Source organism: Eriocheir sinensis, chromosome 7 (assembly GCF_024679095.1).
Source record: "Eriocheir sinensis breed Jianghai 21 chromosome 7, ASM2467909v1, whole genome shotgun sequence".
In the NCBI taxonomy this organism is placed as follows: Eukaryota; Metazoa; Arthropoda; class Malacostraca; order Decapoda; family Varunidae; genus Eriocheir; species Eriocheir sinensis.
In genome coordinates, this window is record NC_066515.1 from 1183453 (window position 1) to 1203642 (window position 20190).

Consider the following 20190-nt stretch of genomic DNA (forward strand, 5'->3'; position numbering starts at 1 on the left):
AGGAGACACTGTTATGAGCAAACGCTCATCCTCCCCCACTCAATTACAGTGCCATATACTCTCCAGCAGATCCCACACAAGCTCCTTCGGGAGGTACGTGTCTATTCAAATCTTCAATGACATAGCACACACTCCGCTCTCACTTAACACTCCATTGCAGGTTGCTGCCTCTCAAATCCACATAATACGTACGTACACTATATACTCCCTATATCTTCAACCCAGTAGACCAGTCAATCAGCAAGACCTGACGCAGGTACGCCAACTGCCCTCACCCTTCTTATTAGTTGGCGACTTCAACAGTCGCCACACACTATGGGAGGATACCACCAGCAACCCAAGAGGAGTCACTGTTGCATCTGTAATTGAAGACCTAGACCTCTGCATACTTAACACCGGTCATCCAACACACTCCCATATGCAAATTGACACGGTCAATTATTGACTCTCACTCAGTTCCCGACGCATACCTGAACTTCAGATGGGAAATATCAGAGGATCTACATGGCAGCGACCACTACCCTATCTTCATCTCCCACTCCACTTTCCAACCGTCACCCCGATTACCACGTTGGAAATTAAGAGTGAGCGGACTGGGACCTTACTCAGACCATGACTCATACGGAGACATCATTTGATGACTTCGAGACAACCATGCAGTTACCTTTCTTACGGCGCACATTCACCAGGCGGGAGAACTCACAGTCCCACAGACAACGGGACATGCATCACGTCGGCCTGTGCCATGGTGGTCGGGCGAGTTCAAGCAGGCAGTGGCTTGCTGACGCCGGGCCTGTAACCGTTACAAGAGGCATAGGACAGAGTTCAATCACATCACCTACAAGAAAGCACGAGCACAAGCACGCCGGACGCTAAAAGAAGCACGACGTTTTTCGTTTGCCAGTTATGTATCCGCAATCAACTCACAGACGGAAATGACACAAGTTTGGAAGAGGGTACACAAAATTGCAGGAAAGTTCTCATCGAGCCCACCACCAGCACTTAACATCAACAATGACATAATAACAGGGAGCGCAGAAGTCGCCGACGCCATAGCCAGGCATTTGCTACTGGGTCTAAGAGGGACTCTAGACCTCCCGAAGTACGCCGGCACTTGGAAGAACAGGAGAGACGCCAGCTAGACTTTCCATCATTAAACACTGAAATATACAACCTTCCCTTCTCCATGCGGGAACTACAATCAGCTCTCTCCCACTGCAACGACACGTCGCCGGGTCCCGATAATATTCCATATGCCATGATCGGACACATTAGTCCTACCACCACGACCCTGCTGCTCCAAATATACAACAAAGTTTGGCAGACAGGCATCATACCAAGTGAGTAGTGCAAAGCCATTGTACTTCTCATCCGTAAACCTGGGAAGGATGGTTGACAGCCCTTACACTACCGACCCATTGCACGAACATCCTTCCAGTGCAAACTCCTGGAGAAAATGGTAAACTTCCGCCTAGTACACCATCTAAAGATAAATGGCCACCTGTCTCCTCACCAGTCAGGGTTTCGGAAGATGAGATCAACAGTAGACGCCCTTGTGCGTCTTGAGTCAGCTATCTGCCGCTCGTTTGCGGACAGACAACACCTGGTGTGCATCTTTTTTGACCTCGAGAAAGCTTACGACGCGACATGGACATATGGGATACTACGTAAAGCAGCTCCATGACTTTGGTCTCCGTGGAGGGATGCCAAAGTTTATTAAAGGGTTTCTTGAAGATCGGACTTTCCGAGTCAGAGTTGGTACCTCCTACTCACCACCCTATGAACAGCAGGAAGGAGTGCCCCAAGGTAGGGTCCTCAGTGTCACCCCCTTTGCTGTGGCCATAAATGGTACTGCAACATCGCTTCCTGAGGGGTTGTCGTCCTCCCTCTATTTCGACGATCTAGCAATCTGGAACTCGGCGTCTCGGATGTCCACCGCAGAGCGAAAACTGCAAAATGCCATCGACAGAAGATCTAGATGGGCGGAGAAACATGGCTTCCGATTCTCACCATCCAAGTCGATTGCCATGCACTTTCGCTGCCTGAGAGGCCACCATCCAGACCCTGATCTCGACATGTGCGGTTCACGTCTACCTGTTGCGGAAGAACACAAGTTTTTGGGACTCATCTTCGACAGGCGAATTACTTGGCTTTCACATCTAAAAGCCTTAAAAGCAAAGTGCATGAGATCGCTCGATCTCTGTCGTGCTCTGTCATACACTTCTTGGGGCGCTGACCGCACAATACTCATACGTCTTTACCAGGCACTAATCGGGTCGAGACTGTCCTACGGATGCGAAGTATACACATCGGCAACAACCACACGTCTTCGCACACTTGATGCAGTCCATCACGCGGCAGTTCGACTGTCAACAGATAATTTTAGATCATCCTCTATATCAAGCCTTTTAGTTGACGAGGGAGTGCCACCCGTAGATTTGTAGGGAGATGGACTTCTGATAAAGTACTGGTACAGACTAAAACGACAACCTAACAACCCTGCTTACACCGTTGCCATAGACACCAATTTAGATATACTGTACCTCGCCCCTTTGGTTTCCGTGTCAGGAATACCATTGAGGACCTCTCACTATCATACTTCCCTATAGCAGTTTATCAGGTACCCCCCATCACACCGTGGGAGTTCCTAAACACACATTTCTGCCGGTAATTTAATTTCAACAAAGCAAGCATCTCAACAGCAACTGCTCGACAGCTTTTCCTGTCTCACACAGCTAGCCACTCCAATTATGTACCAGTATACACGGACGGCTCCAAATCCGATGCTGGCGTCGGATTTGGAGCTGTCTTTAAAAACTGTTCCCGCTTCGGAACTTTACCTGCCTTAGCCTCAATTATTTCCGCAGAACTATTTGCTATTCTTTTAGCAATTCGCACAATCTTCACTTTGCCTGTCGGTATTTATACCGTCTACTCTGACTCACAGGCAGCCCTGTCCGCAATGGAAGATTTTAGAAGCACCCACCCTATAGTTTTAGAAATTTTTAGCTGGCTGGTTCTGGCCAAAAGGCGTGGCCACCAAATATGTTTTTGCTGGGTACCTGCCCACGTCTCTGTGTGTGGTAATGAGGAGGCCGATGAGGTGGCGCGGGCCGCTGCTCCTCGTCCTCCCTCACAGTGCACTCCTTCAATTAGGGACTTGTATCCCACCGTGCGGTCTGCACTCCAGAGGGTGTGGCAGCGCAGATGGGCGGCTGTGATTGTTATGCCAAAGATGGTGGAAGTCACAACCAGGATCAAAGGACAGTGGGTCAACCGGCGCGCAGAAAATGACGTCAACATGTGGAGCAAGGAGAGATGAAATAGAAAACACAAGTATTCACGTCGAACGGTAACGCAAATAAAATCGAAAGTATTTACGTATTTCGTATATTTTCCGCATGTGGCCCTCTGTGAAAAAAAGTTTGGACATCCCTGACCAAGACACACAGACTAAGGTGCTTTCTCTAGAGCGTTAAATAGCCTACTTACAGACTTGCAGCCAGATACTGAACAACTGCAAGGCATTGTGATTTGACAACAAGAAGCAACCCATACACCACCGCTTCCGGCTGGCTACTGAGGCGTAAACCTTAGCTGAACCCACCAACCCTCCGCCTGATGACGTCATGCGCCAGTTGATTCAAAATTTGACGCGCTCTCCGGTAAAGACAGATCCTCTCTTTATCCACACCACACTACATTCACACAACATATACACCTTTTCCCAAAATTAAAATTTCAAAATGGCGCACATACACCAAGCCTCGGAGTCCCCGCCTGGGGGGGGACCACAAATTCCCCCAGGGAGGACTCCCCTTCTGGCTGCCGACCCGAGAGGTGTCTTGATAACTCCTCGAACCTCTTTCTTCTCAATTTCTGCAACATTCGCGGTCTTCGCTCTAATTTTCATTCTGTTGAACATCATCTCTCCTCCTCTAAACCTCACCTTCTCTTCCTCACCGAAACACAGGTTTCTGAGGCTACTGACAGCAATCTCTACTCTGTTCCCTCCTACTATCTCTATCCTAAATTTCAATCCAAAGCTGGATGTTGCGCCTACGTGCGCAACGACATCACTTGCTCTCGTGCCCACGACCTTGACTCTTCTGAATTTTCCACCATCTGGTTAAGACTTCACTGTCATTCTATTACTAAATACATCTGTGCTGTTTATCTCTCACCTAACTCTACCAACTATGTAAAATTCTTTGACTATTTGAATTCTAAAGTGGAGCACATCTTTACCCACTCTTGGCTGAAATCTCCATCCTAGGAGATTTCAATGTTCACCACCAGCTTTGGCTTTCATCCTCTTTCACTGACCATCCTGGTGAACAAGCCTACAACTTTGCTATCCTCAACGACCTAGAGCAGTTGGTCCCGACCGTCTTCCCGACCGTCTTGGAGATCGGCCCAACATTCTAGACCTCTTCCTTACCTCAAACCCTTCTGCTTATTCTGTCAAACTGTTCTCTCCGTTGGGCTCCTCCGATCACAATCTTATTTCTGCATCCTGTCCTATCGCTCCTGTACACCTCTGGACCCACCGAAGAGGCGATGCTTCTGGCATTTGCTTCAGCTCGGTGGGACGACCTGAGGATGTACTTTTCCATTCCGTGGAATGATTATTGCTTCCAGGATAGAGACCCCTCTGTGTGTGCTCAGCGCATCACAGAGGTGATTGTCTCTGGAATGGAGGCATACATTCCTCGTTCTTTCTCTACTCCTCACGCTAAAAAGCCTTGGTTTAATCACGCTTGTTCTCGTGCTGTCAATGATAGAGAGGTAGCTCACAAAAGGTACCAGAGCCTTCAAACTAATGCTAATTATGAACTTTACATTTCTGCCCGAAATCATGCCAAATCTATTCTCCGACTAACCAAAAATTCTTTCATTAATAGAAAATGTCAAAACCTTGCTTTCTCTTACTCTTCCCGTGACTTCTGGCATCTAGCCAAAAACATCTCCTCCAACTTCACTTCTTCATCTTTCCCTCCACTCCTCAGTCCTGACGGCAACACTGCCGTCTCATCTATCTCTAAGGCTGAACTCTTCTCTCAAACTTTTTCTAAAAACTCCACTCTGGACGATTCTGGGCATATTCCTCCTACTCATCCCCCCTCTGACTCCATTATGCCTGTTATAAAGATTCTTCAAAATGATGTTTTCTATGCCCTCTCTGGCCTCAATCCTCAGAAGGCTTATGGACCTGATGGAGTGCCTCCTATTGTCCTTAAAAACTGTGCCTCCGTGCTGTCACCCTGCCTGGTCAAACTCTTTCGCCTCTGCTTGTCAACATCTACCTTTCCTTCTTGCTGGAAGTATGCCTTCATACAGCCTGTACCTAAGAAGGGTGACCGCTCCAATCCCTCAAACTACCGTCCTATTGCTTTACTTTCTTGTCTATCTAAAGCTTTTGAATCAATCCTTAACCGGAAGATTCAAAAGCACCTTTCCACTTCTGACCTTCTATCTGATCGCCAGTATGGGTTCCGCAAGGGGCTGGTGATCTCCTAGCCTTCTTAACTGACTCTTGGTCATCCTCTCTTAGCCGTTTCGGTGAAACTTTTGCTATTGCGCTGGACATATCAAAAGCTTTTGATAGGGTCTGGCACAAATCTTTGCTTTCTAAACTACCCTCCTACGGTTTCTATCCTTCTCTCTGTACCTTTATCTCCAGTTTCCTTTCTGACCGTTCTATTTCTGCCGTGGTAGACGGTCACTGTTCTTCCCCTAAATCTATTAACAGTGGTGTCCCACAGGGTTCTGTCCTATCTCCCACTTATTTGCTGTTGTTCATTGATGATCTTCTTTCCAAAACGAACTGTCCTATCCATTCCTACGCCGATGATTCCACTCTGCATTACTCAACTTCTTTCAATAGAAGACCCACCCTTCAGGAACTTAACGACTCAAGGTTGGAGACTGCAGAACGCTTAGCCTCAGACCTTACTATTATTTCCGATTGGGGCAAGAAGAACCTGGTGTCCTTCAACGCCTCAAAAACACAGTTTCTCCATCTATCCACTCGACACAATCTTCCAAACAACTATCCCCTATTCTTTGACAACACCCAGCTATCACCTTCCTCAACACTAAACAACCTCGGTCTATCCTTAACTCAAAATCTCAACTGGAAACTTCATATCTCATCTCTTACTAAATCAGCTTCCTCGAGGCTGGGCGTTCTGTACCGTCTCCGCCAGTTCTTCTCCCCTGCACAGTTGCTGTCCATATACAGGGGCCTTGTCATCCTTCGTATGGAGTATGCATCTCATGTGTGGGGGGGCTTCACTCACACAGCTCTTCTGGACAGAGTGGAGGCTAAGGCTCTTCGTCTCATCAGCTCTCCTCCTCATACTGATAGTCTTCTACCTCTTAAATTCCGCCGCAATGTTGCCTCTCTTTCTATCTTCTATCGATATTTCCACGCTGACTGCTCTTCTGAACTTGCTAACTGCATGCCTCCCCCCCTCCCGCGGCCCCGCTGCACTCGACTTTCTACTCATGCTCATCCCTATACTGTCCAAACCCCCGTATGCAAGAGTTAACCAGCATCTTCACTCTTTCATCCCTCACGCTGGTAAACTCTGGAACAATCTTCCTTCATCTGTATTTCCTCCTGCCTACGACTTGAACTCTTTCAAGAAGAGGGTATCAGGACACCTCTCCTCCCGAAACTGACCTATCTTTCGGCCACCTCTTTAGATTCTTTTTAGGAGCAGTGAGTAGCGGGCTTTTTTTTTTATTAATGTTTACTTTTTTTGTGCCCTTGAACTGTCTCCTTTGCTGTAAAAAAAAAAAAAAAAAAAAGACCTGATGTCCTTTGATCTTGGTCACAACCAGGGCTGTGCGTCCCAGGTCGTATTCCCACACAGGAAGTCGTAAGGAGACTGTCCTGGCCCGCCTTAGGGTTGGTCACGCACGATACACACATGGCTTTCTCATGTCCCGGGGCGTTCAGCCCTACTGTGATGACTGTTTGGTCCCCCTGACTGTTCCGCACTTGCTGGTCGAGTGCCCCAGTCTGGGGGACCTGCGAGAGCGGTACCTCTACCGGTGTCGGGGCAGAGAAGGGAGTTTCTCTCTCTGGCGCTGGGGGAGAAGGCACTCCTCCCCGGGCATGATGTTTATGGCTTCCTACAGGAAGGAAGTTGTTGTTTTTATTATGCCCTTAATTTTTAACCGGTTTTATATAGTTTTATTAGGGTTTTTATTTTATCGTGTTTAATTCTTAAGCGGTTTTATATAGCTTCGTAGTGTTTTTTTATCATGTTTTTAATTTTAACTGGTTTTATATAGTTTTGAATACAATTCATTTTGTACACTATTCGGCGCCATATGACCCCGCAGTTGCGGCGCCAAGACACAACGCCCCAATAATCAATCTTCCATCACGAATGACAACTGGTCAACTGATCACCGCTTTGTTTTGAACTTTTGATACTAATACGGTTCGGCCCAGCACCGAAATATTACAGCCCGCCAAACTAAACCTCTATTTCGGCTAGCATCGTGTGACCATACCGGATGCAAAATCACCGGCGTGAAAAAGTGCCGGCGTTAAAATTGCCGAAATAAATACTCGTGTGACCCGGCCTTTAGGCTTAACAATATTTACCACCACCAGTCTATACAAATTAACCAGAGCAATATTTTCTACGGCCATTTTAATACTGTTGCCTGTAGCAATGATTCCTACCACCTATTTTATACTGTAGATAGCGATTGTTACCTTGCATATACTCTTTTGGTCGCCACACGAGCTCTATCACCTTGAGTATGTATGGGGGTGTATGGTTAGTATGATTGTATGGTGTATATATGTAGGAGTAGGTAGAAAGACACCTACCGAAACAGGCGTAAGCCACACCCGGTGAGGTATACACAGGGAGCGAGGTTGGTGCTGCAAACCCACCAAAGATCCTTCCCGTGTCATCACTTTCCGTTTCCCTGTTGTCTCATCAACACCAGAGTAGCTCAACATGCTCTCTAGAGACAAATTCTATTATTTTCCACATCACACTACATACACGCTACACACACAGTATTTCCTTAAATTTTATCAAATTCAAAATGGCCTCTTAATTAATACACGTACCTCGGAGTCCCCGTCTAGGGGGGGGGGGGGGAACCATAAATGGCCCCAGAACGGGCTCCGCTTCTGGTTTTCGACCTGAGAGGTGGCTTGACAGCTCTTCGAACTTCTGTATTAACCTCTGTAACATTTGTTCCAATTTTCATCCCGTGGAACACCATCTCTCCTTTAAACCTCACCGAAACACACGTTTCTCGGGCTACTGACAGTACCTAATCTCTACTCTGCTCCCTCTTTCTATCTCACTTCTAAATCTCAATCCAAAGCTGGATGTTTCGTCTACATACACAACGACATCATTTTTTGCTCTTGTGCCCACGATCTTGATCCTTCAGAGTTTTCCACCATCTGGCTAAGACTGTCATTTTATTACTAAATACGTCTGTGCTGCTTATTTCTCACCTAACTACCAACTATGTAAAATTCTTTGACTATTTGAACTCTAAAGTGGAACACACTCTTTCTTCATGTTCACCACCAGCTTTGGCGTTCATCCTCTTTCACTGACCAGACTGGTGAACAAACCTATAACTTTGCTGTTCTCGGTGATCTAGAGCAGTTGGTTCAGCATCCTACACGTATCCCTGACCACCCTGATCGGATTTGCCAAGCGCCCAAGCGCAATGCCGAAACAGCCCAATCAGTCAATCATTCGATCCCATCTCGCTCTTCCTTAGCCAATTCTCACTCCTCCTCACCCCACTCCACCTCACTCATCTTCAACGCATTCCACCTCACTCTTCTCCATCTCGGTCCACCTCCCTCTTCTACGGCGCACATTATCTCACTCTACTTCACCCCATTCCATCTCACTCTTCCTTAGCCACTGAACCTCGTTCTTCCTCAGCTCGACATATCTTCCTTATCCCATTGCATAATGTACTTACACATGACGTACATGCACTCACATACTTACTGCGCACAGCACCAGTAGGAGTCGAGCTGAAAAGGCCGTCATGGTAAATCAAAGAGCAGCAAGCATAAGCTTCTGCAGGTGTTGCTGAAGAACTTGTCACTGGCCTGAGTGATGTCGCTGCATAAGTGGACGGTCCCCCAGGTGGTAAGGTCAACCTCCTACCAAGGATGAAATAAGTGCTGGGGCTCCGGGATTGCTTGATTTGCGTACATGCTTTGGTTGTGTAACTGTATGATTTATAAAACAGTCCCACAGGCCTTGTTAGGTACCTCGTTATGTGAATGGCACCGAAGCGGGAGATGCTGATGCATAAGTAGACAGACTCCCATATTTGATGAGGTCAGCCTTTTCCACCTGCGTCCGACATTTATCAGTCTTGGTATTAGAAAATTAAAGTTGTAGTGATAAAAGTAATTAATAAATTAATCATTGGTCTCTCTCTCTCTCTCTCTCTCTCTCTCTCTCTCTCTCTCTCTCTCTCTCTCTCTCTCTCTTCATTGTTACGATTGCAGGCATGAGCCATCCACAGCGCCTCGAACTTCCTGCAACATACATCACCAGTTAGTGGAAAACAAATGACTATTTTTTTCAGACTCTCTGAGACAGTGGCACTTGAGCAAACCACTCATATAGCCTCTTAGCCTCTCGTTAAATAAACAGGCAGCTAAGTAAGCGGTTCCTACCTTACTGCTCACGAGAGGAAGACGCTCTGCCCTTTGTCTCTAAACATATTTGTGATGTTCCACTAACCTTCTCCTGAACTAAAGCCAGTCCTCAACTCTTAGAGACGAGGGCCTTGCTGCAGGGTTACTGAGGCTACCTTCTTTCATTAAATACCTTTGTCACGGGGAAAATAATATTAAACAGTGCGTGATTCGACGAGGGCGAAACTCAACAGGGTTTGATCCCTGCAAGTTGTAAGGAACACAGTAAAGTGTCCTCACCCTGCAAGAATGTGAGTGATAACAAGACTTACCTGCTCAATCACCCATGGGGTTCTTACTTACTCCTTACGGGGCTGGAAGCACACACGCACAGGCGTAAGGGTACTGAGAAAGTGTGTACAACTATGTATGTACTGTTGAAGTTAGTGAAGAAGTTATTTAAGTTTCCCATGTAAAGTACAGTTTCTTTAATTACTCCTCCACATATTTTTTATATATCCAGCAGTTTAAGCTGAAATTACTGAATCCATTATTTTCCTTTATTATAATTAATTTCATTTAGTTTCTGTAAATCAAGTTTTGTATTCTTAGTTGAACTGAGATAGGTATATATTTGCCTTTCTCGGGTTTTGTCTGTACAAGTTCCTGTCGTTGAAAATAAACACGTCTCAGCAAGAAGAGCGAGACCAAGCCGCCACCAGCCTGTCTCTATCCTCCGTTCACCTCCAGATCTTAGCCACGGTGTTGATAATTTCAACATTTGGTGCCCAAACCCGGGAAGTGGAGCCTTCAAGACTTTCCTGTGAGTAATCGTGGCCCGCTGAAAACAAACACAGGGGAGCTAGTAGAAAATTGCGAAAATATGAACACATTGTTGAACGACTACTTCCTTTCAGTATTCACACAGGAGGATCGAACGACTATACCGGAAAGGGTTCAGGTGTACGAGGGCGGGGATGGCGATAAATTGAGGGATATAATCATTATCAGGCAAGTAGTTCAGTATGAGATAGATCAGCTTAAGAAAAACAAGTCGCCAGGTCCTGACGGGATATTTCCGAGGGTATTAAAGGAATTAGGTGATGTACTCAGTGATCCACTAACCGACATCTTTAAGATGTCGGTAAATACTGGCTATGTGCCGAGCCTATGGAAAGTAGCTAATGTGACGCCGATTTTTAAAAAGGGGCACAGGTCAGTTGCTTCAAACTATCACCCAATTAGCTTAACATCGGTTATAAGCAAAATGCTGGAGTCCATAATAGCCAGGAACATTCGGGAGCATTTAGAGAAACATGGCTTAATTCACGACTCGCAGCATGGGTTCACAAAAGGTAGGTCATGCCTCACCAATCTCTTGTCCTTCTACAATAAAGTATTTGTGGCGGTTGACAGAGATGAAAATTATGATGTAATCTATCTTGATTTTAGTAAAGCGGATGACAAAGTTCCTCACCGACGACTGTTGCTTAAATTACAGGCTCACGGAGTAGAGGGTAAAGTTTTGAACTGGGTCAAGGCGTGGCTTAGCAATAGGAAGCAAAGAGTGCAAATCAATGGTAAAAGATCTGACTGGGGATGTGTTACGAGTGGGGTCCCACAAGGTTCGGTATTAGGTCCACTTTTGTTTATTATTTATATCAATGACTTGATACAGGAATTAGTAGTGATGTTAGTAAATTTGCAGATGATACCAAGATCGGTAGAGTAATTGAGTCGGATCAGGACGCTAGTATTCTCCAGGGTGAACTCAACAGATTGTATGACTGGGCGGATAAATGGCAGATTGAGTTCAATGTAGGGAAGTGCAGTATTCTGAGTGTAGGTAGGACCAACCCCTCACATAACTATTGCTTAAATGACACTCTCATAAGCAGGTCTGGGTGCGAGAGAGATTTAGGGGTCTTAGTGAGCTCTGATCTCCGTCCAAGGGCACAATGCATTCAAGCTAGAAATCGAGCAAATAGGGTACTGGGATTTATTTCAAGGAGCATAAGCAACAGAAGCCCCGAAGTCTTCCTCAAACTATATTTAGCATTAGTTAGACCTCATCTTGACTATGCGGTTCAGTTCTGGTCACCTCACTATAGAATGGATATCAAAATGTTAGAATCGGTGCAGAGGAGGATGACTAAGATGATTCAGGGGTTGAGAAACTTGCCATACGAGGAAAGACTCAAACAGTTAAACTTGCATTCTCTAGAAAGGCGAAGGGTGCGTGGAGACATGATCGAGGTTTATAAATGGATGAAGGGCTTTAATAAGGGAGACATTCATAAGGTTTTGTTGGTAAGAGAACCGGGTAGGATACGAAGTAATGGGTTTAAACTGGATAAATTCAGATTCAACAGGGACACAGGCAAAAATTGGTTTACAAACAGGGTGGTGGATGAGTGGAATAGGCTTACCAGTCATGTGGTGAGTGCCAATACAATTGTCACATTAAAAAATAGACTAGATAAATTCATGGACAGCGATATTAGGTGGGGTTAGATACACGGGAGCTTAGGGTCAAAGGAGCTGCCTCGTACAGGCCTACCGGCCTCTTGCAGACTCCTGCGTTCCTATGTTCTAAGATAACCTGTCAGAATGGGGGAAGGGAAAGAAGAAGCAACAAAGAAAAGGGCGGCTGCTCGAGGCTGGGTTACCGGACAGTCCACAGCCTTAAAGGTCTTACTAGACAAACCCAGCATCAGTGAATTTGAGCTGAGAAGTGCCATAGAGACCTTTGACCGTAGATTAAGCACTTTAGATGAGAGACAGGCAGAACTTGAACTTCTAGTAGACAACGGTGACCTAGATAAGTGCATAAATGAAGCAGACAGCTACAGACGTGCCAGTCAAGAGAATTGGCTACGTGCAAATGAGAAGTTACAAGAACTAATGAAGGCCAGTCAGATTGAATTAGGTTCTGTTGGGAGTACTTCTGCAACTGGCAAGTCACCTGAAGTGAAGTTACCCAAGCTTGAACTGCCAAAGTTTAAAAGATGTTACAGAATGGCAGTCCTTCTGGGATCAGTTTAGCCCTCACATAGATGACACAGAGATTCCAGTTATAAGCAAGTTTACTTATCAGGTGTCTCTGTTAGAAGGAGAAGCTAAATCAGTAGTTCAAGGTCTCTCACATACTAGTGCTAATTACTGTATTGCTTGTGATCTACTGATGGAGAGATATAACAGGCCTGAGAGAATTATATTTGCCCATGTACAGTCCCTTTTGAGTGGCCATGTCCCTGGGAAGGCCAAGGGACTTTGGAGTCTCAGAGATGAGATACTGACACACATCAGAAGTTTAGAGGCCCTAGGTGTGTCAGGCAAGCAGTGTGAAATCTTCCTAACTCCCATCATCCTGTCCCATCTGCCCATTGAGATTCGTCTGGAGTGGGCTCGCAAGGGTGCTGGACATGAGAGTGACCTCGACTGGCTTCTGACGTTTCTACGACAAGAAATTGAGAGCATCGAGAAGTCAGGGGCCTTCAAGGACGTCACCGCGGGTAAGAGGGAGAGTCTGTCTTCCCCTGAGGAGAAGAAGAATTGGCAGACGCGGGAGCCTAAGGGAAAGGTATCATCCGCGGCTGCATTACACACATCTTCGGAAGGGGAGAAGCTCCTTTGCGGGTTTTGCAACAAGAAACATGCTTTCGAGAGATGCTTTGAGACCCAGAGACTTAGTGGAAAAGAACGCGTTGAAAGAATTAAGACTGCTGGAATGTGTTTCAAGTGCTTAGGCAAAGGACACATTGCTAGAGGGTGCTATGCCAAGTGTCAGAAATGTAGAGGCTATCACCACCATCTCATTTGTGGTGTCAAGATAGATAATAGTAAAAGTGAACCTGTAAGAAGTGAGTCAGTAAAGGGAACTCAAGAACTAGCTGCTGATAATAGTAATGGAGAAGCAAGTAAGAGTCAGGCTACTAATTTTGCTGGAGTTTCCTTGTCTAATATATCAGTTAATAAGGAGACATGTACTATACTGCACACTGCTCAGGTGAGAGTTCCAGGAGCAAATGGTGTCCTTCATAGGGCCAAGTTATTGTTTGATAGTGGCTCCAGTAGGACATATGTCAGTAGCAGACTTGTTAAGAAATGCAAACCCACATGGAACTCCAGCAAACCCATTTCTTATTCAGTATTTGGAGGTAATAATTCCTCTAATATAAAGCAGTGCAACTTGTTTGATATGAAGGTTCTTGATTGCAGTGATGCACCACACAAGTTAACAGCTGTAGAGATTCCAGTGATATGCCAACCCTTAGTGAGAACCACTGTGCCTGTAGGTATACTATGCAAATTTCCTGTGCCTCTTGTAGATGACTATCAGAGTGATTCCTATATGGATATAGATATACGGGTGGGTCAGGATGCTTACTGGAAATACATAATGTCTAATGAGTCTGTGCAAGTGGGGGGCGTAGTGGCCCAAAGATCATTGTTTGGCTGGGTATTGTCAGGGGCTTGGAATGCTGACACTAGTTCTAAGGTACCAGTAACCTCTCCACAGATGTTATGTATTTCTAAAGTGTCTGATTATGATGTAAGCAAGTTTTGGGACTTAGAGACTATAGGGATACAGTCCAAGGAATCAGAGCATAAGTTTGAGTCAGATGCTGCCTTGCAAGAGTTTTCACAGAATGTTTCATATGCTAAAGGCAGATATGATGTGTCATTACCTTGGAAAAGTGACTCCTTGAAAAGTGCCCTACTCAACAATGAGAAACTTGCTATGAAGAGACTAGATAAGTTACATGCCAAACTAGATAAAGATGTTGAGTTGAAAACTGCATATTACAAGGTTTTTGAGGACTATGTGCAAGAAGGTATTGTTGAGGAAATCCCTAGTAATGAGGTAGTCTGTGAGAATCCTATCTTTTATATGCCTCACCGCCCTGTGGTTAAAGAAACTAGTAACAGTACCAAGGTGAGACCTGTCTTTGATGCTTCAGCCAGTGGGTATAATGGAATTTCACTGAATGATTGTCTCTTGAAGGGTCCATCACTCAACCCAGATTTAGTAGAAGTGATGATCAGGTTTAGAAGATGGCCTATTGCTCTTACTGCTGATGTTACCAAGGCCTTTCTACAGTTGTGTGTGAAAAGACGAGACAGAGATGTACACCGTTTCTTGTTGAGAGATGAGGATGAGATTAAGTACATGAGATTCCTGCGGGTTCCCTTTGGAAACACTGCCAGCCCATTTCTATTGAATGCCACAATAAAACATCATTTAGAGAAGTATCCAAGTACTGAAGTAATACAAGAACTAAAAGAGAATATGTATGTAGATAATTGGCTGAGTGGTGCTGACAGTGTGGAGGAAGCTGCCTGCAAATTTAGAGAGGCTTGTGAGGTTTTGGCACATGCTGGCATGCCTCTGACTAAGTGGGTTTCAAACAGTAAATTAGTAACTTCCATGTTTCAGGATAAAGTTGATCAAGTACATGGAGAAGAAGGTACTAAAGTGTTAGGCCTACAGTGGTGTAACACTTCTGATGAGTTTTCCTTTAAAGGATTAGAATTGAACACCCAGACTGAGTTGACATATACCAAAAGAAGCATGCTGAGCTTGATTGCCAAGATCTTTGACCCTCTAGGTCTTATCAATCCCTTTGTGATGTTTGGCAAAATACTTTTTCAAGATATTTAGAGGCTGGGTCTTCAGTGGGATGATAAATTGTCTCAGGATGTGAAGCATAAATTTGAAAGATGGGTCCTGAGTGCAGCATCTCTCAGGGATTGGAAGATGGACAGATGTTATTTTCCTTTTCTTAAATGGAATAGCCTTACTGATGTAGAGCTTCATGCCTTTGGAGATGCTTCAGAGAAAGGTTACGGTGCCTGTGTATATATCCGTACCTGCTTACCAGATGGTGCCTACAGGGTTGTATTGGTCACTTCAAAGTCTAGAGTGGCACCTATTAAGACCATAACTCTGCCCAGATTGGAGCTGATGGGGGCTTTATTGTGTGCTAGATTAGTAAGCTTTGTGAAGCATGCCCTCCAATTAAACATGAATGCCAAGGTATTTTGCTGGACTGATTCACAGATAACTCTAGCTTGGATCAAGGGTGACCCTCTGAAGTGGAAAATGTTTGTTGCAAACAGAGTCACAGTAATTCAAAGCTTAACTCCACCAAGTTCTTGGCATCACTGTCCTGGACATGAGAACCCAGCTGATTTAGTTTCTAGAGGTGTCTTAGGTGATCAGATTGTATCAAGTAAATTGCGGATGTGTGGACCATCTTGGCTAGCTGAACCTCTTAGTATCAGTATAAAGGAAACAGAATCAATAACCCACGGCTGCTCAGCTTCGCTTTCAGATCTCAGCTCACTTCCTAGACTGGATGAATATTTCACAGGTCTTTCATGTAAGAACGATTTTGAAATAGGAAAGGCTGCCGGACAGCATTTATATAGTCTCTCGTTTACCAATAAATAAAACAACGAGAATGATCAGCTGCATTTTTATTAACGATAGTGTCACTTTTTATATTGAGGTGTAATTGTTACAAGTCCCAGAGAAACACAGGCAATTTGCTTCGTGGGCCCGGTGGCCCAATACCCGCTGGTTGTCAACTCCGTATTATACCTCATACAGGAAAATATAACATGGCAACCCAAAAATTGTACAAGTCAAGGCAGAGAGAGGGAAGGGAGCACCAGGGAGAATGATGAAGGTATGGCACTTGCCGGATAGAGAACACTAACATAAAACAGTGAGATGGAGAACACTCGGAAAGGATTTTATCCTAAGGTGGACTAATAATGGCTGAATATGATGATTATTTATAAACCTGCCACAAATAAAATCAAATATTTGATAATCTGAATGTATTTATGTGTGCATTGTTATATTTTGTGTACTTCATCTGCACCAGCTAGCAAGTACATAACCGCTCCCCTGTGGCCGTGCCCAGGAAGGGTGAGTGAAGTCCGAAATATGATCGTGCAAGGTTTGAATTAGATACGTGTTCAAAATATTATACTATACAACTGTATGCTTTGCCTGTGTGACAAACGATAACCGTCTTTAAGTCTGCCACGAAGCACTACCCTGTCTGCAGAGATCAAATGTAATCTTTCATCGAGGCAAGTATATGAACGTAAAAATTTTGTTTTATTGAGAACAGACTTTAAAGAAATTAACAATAAGTTATAATAAATATTTCTATTATCATCAGATTTACAACATGATAATCAGCACTTCAAATTAATGTAGTTCCAAGTAAAATATTCAAACAATTTCAGCAAGCTATTTTTTTTAGCATTATCTTATCTCGTTAGCCTAACTCGAGTACATATTGCTATTTAAATAAAACTGAATGTAGAGATATTACACACGATCCCATTGCAAAGACCTTGATCAAAGTTGGAAACAGGTTCGTGTGAAACAAGTCCCCAGATTGTTCGAACATTTCCACGTCCCTGTCTATCAAATACGACACCACGAACTTGTACCACCATTCCCTTCCCGTTTCTCCTTTTACTCTACCGGCCCACCTCCACCGCTATATAGTTAATCGACACGATGAAACGCATAAAAGCGATTCGGTTCTCTTTGCTAATACTATAGTGTGACTTTGGGAGCAAGTATACCAGGTTCCGTTATGGAAGGTGCCATAACTATACATAATTCGTTGAATATCACTTTGACACCACTAAGATTGTTTAAGAGCTTTTTTTCTTACGTCTTGGCCTATGGCGCCGGTTGGCTTTCTTTGGGGACCTGGTGGTCGGCCCGAGCCCGTCGTGGAGCAGGCAAGTGTTTATAGAGGCGCCATCTATTCTTGGTTCATGCTGCCCCCCAGAGCTCATTCTTGATTTCCCTTGGACAGTTACTCTAGAGTCCAGGTTGATGGATGGTCTTCAGTACAGCATGTGGGTAGTCTTAGGCCACTCGGCGATGACTGAAAAAATCTCAGGTGGCAGCGGCGGATTCCAACCCACATCATCCACGACACGGCGATTGCGAACCGGCACGATAGCCAGTCAGCCACCGACTCCTCTAGTAATAACATTTTAATTACTTGAAGTCCAAGTCAACCATCAAATCAAATGTAATGTTTTCAGTACCTTTTCCACTATGGGGACTATCCGAGTTTTCAAATTCAGCAAAGTTGAGTCCTGAACTGTGTTTTCCGTGCACTCTCCATCACATGTGGATTTGAAGTGCCCCATGTATGCGACCTCAGGAGCAACTCTCTTCATGCTGGAGTGATTACAGCCACCTGTTGCAGATAGAAATAAAACAAATAATTTTGTTAATAAGGCATCAATATCCGTAAAGTTCTGGTAAGTTAAGGATTAAACAAGTATTCAATTCAATAGATGGAAATTATTTTTTACAAAAGGTTAATGAATATTTCTTTTCACCGATTAGCAAGGACTTTCGTTTTTATTCATTATATAGTTAAAAGAATAATACCGTCTGACATGCTCAACAAAACTTAACACTTCAAGGGTGTTTTAAACACCTTTCAAGATGCGGATACAACACCGTCATGTACTGCTATCCTGGAGGGTTTTGTGTGTTCACTGACGTTCCGGTGTCCGCCCTTCGATGGCCCGGGTGCGGAGGCGAAAGTTCAAAGCTCTGAATTTTCCGGAGAGGGTCATCACACAAGTACGAACGGTGACGTATTAGGAGCGAGGCGCACACTGGACCACAAAGAGGCCAGGAACAAACGCCTCCGTTTGTCTCAAACATTTAAGTGTTTCTCTTTAGATTAAAGGCGTCTCCTCCTCTAAGCCTCACCTTCTCTTCCTCACCGAAACACAGGTCTCTGAGGCTACTGACACCAATCTCTACTTTGTTCCCTCCTACTATCTCTACTAAAATTTCAATCCAAAGCTGGATGTTGCGCCTACGTGCGCAACGACATCACTTTCTCTCGAGCCCACGGCCTTGACTATTCAGAATTTTCCACCATCTGGCTAAGATTTCATTCATTGTCATTATATTACAAAATGCTGTGCTGTTTATCTCTCACCTAACTCTACTAATTATGTAAAATTCTTTGACTACTTGAACTCTAAAGTGGAGCACAACTTGACACACTCTCTCTTCGCTGAAATCGCCATCTTGGGAGATTTCTATGTTCACCACCAGCTTTGGCTTTCATCCCTTTTCACTGACCAACCTGGTGAACAAGCCTACAACCTTACTTTCCTCAACGAACTAGAGCAAATGGTTCAGAACACTACACGTATGCCCGACCGTCTTGGAGACCGGCCCAACATACTAGACCTCTTCCTTACCTCTAACCCTTCTGCTTACTCTGTCAAACTGTTTTCTCCGTTGGGCTCCTCCGATCACAACCTTATTTCTGTATCCTGTCCTATTGCTCCTGTACATCCTCTAGACCCACCGAAGAGGCGATGCATCTGGCATTTTGCTTCAGCTCGGTGGGACGACCTAAGGATGTACCTTTCCGATTTCCCGTAGAATGACTACTGCTTCGAGGAGAGAGACCCCTCTGTGTGTGCCCAGTGCATTACAGAGGTGATTGTCTCTGGAATGGAGGCATACATTCCACGTACTTTCTCTACTCCTCATGCTAAAAAGCCTTGGTTTAATCATGCTTATCCTTCGTGCTGTCAAAGATAGAGAGGTAGCTCACAAAAGGTACCAGAGCCTTCGCTATCCTGCTAACGATGATCATTATATTTCAGCCCGGAATCGTGCCAAATCTATTCTTCGACTTACAAAAACACCTTTAAGAAATAGAAAATGTCAAAACCTTGCTTTTTCTAATTCATCCCGTGACTTCTGGCACCTAGCCAAAAATATCTCCTCCAATTTCACTTCTTCATCTTTCCCTCCTCTCCTTAACCCTGACGGCAGCACCGCCGTCTCATCTATCTCTAAAGCTGAACTCTTCTCTCAAACTTTCTGTAACAACTCCACTCTGAACGATTCTGGGCATATTCCTCCTACTCATCCCCCCCTCTGCCTCTTTTATGCCTATTATTAAGATTCTTAAGAGTGATGTTTTCTATCCCCTCTCTGGCCTCAACTCTCAGAAGGCTTATGGAGCTGATGGAGTGCCTCCTATTGTCCTTAAAAACTGTGCCTTCGTGCTGACACCCTGCCTGGCCAAACTCTTTCGCCTCTGCCTGTCAACATCTACCTTTCCTTCCTGCTGGAGGTATGCCTTCATACAGCCTGTGCCTAAGAATAGTGACCGATCCAATCCCTTAAACTACCGCCCTATAGCTTTACTTTCCTGCCTATCTAAAGCTTTTGAGTCAATTTTTACCCGGAAGATTCAAAAGCACCTTTCCACTTTTGACTTTCTATCTGATAGCCAGTATGGGTTCCGCAAAGGGCGTTCTACTGGCGATCTTCTTGCTCTCTTAACTGATTCTTGGTCATCCTCTCTTAGCCGCTTCGGTGTTGCGCTAGACATATCGAAAGCTTTCAATATAGTCTGGCACAACTCTGCTTTCTAAACTGCCCTCTTTCGGATTCTATCCCTCTCTGTTCCTTTATCTCCAGTTTCTTTTCCGGC

General features: G+C 44.8%; 1 protein-coding gene across 1 annotated transcript in view; it reads right to left on the bottom strand.

The window, feature by feature from the left end:
• Positions 1-16128: 16128 nt before the first annotated feature.
• LOC126995269 (uncharacterized) overlaps positions 16129-20190 on the bottom strand; it is a 31976-nt gene continuing 27914 nt past the window's right edge. The window contains exon 9 of the mRNA XM_050854758.1: positions 16129-17907. Coding sequence (XP_050710715.1) covers positions 17726-17907 — 182 coding nt within the window. The 3' untranslated portion in view covers positions 16129-17725. The remainder of the gene's footprint in view (positions 17908-20190) is intronic.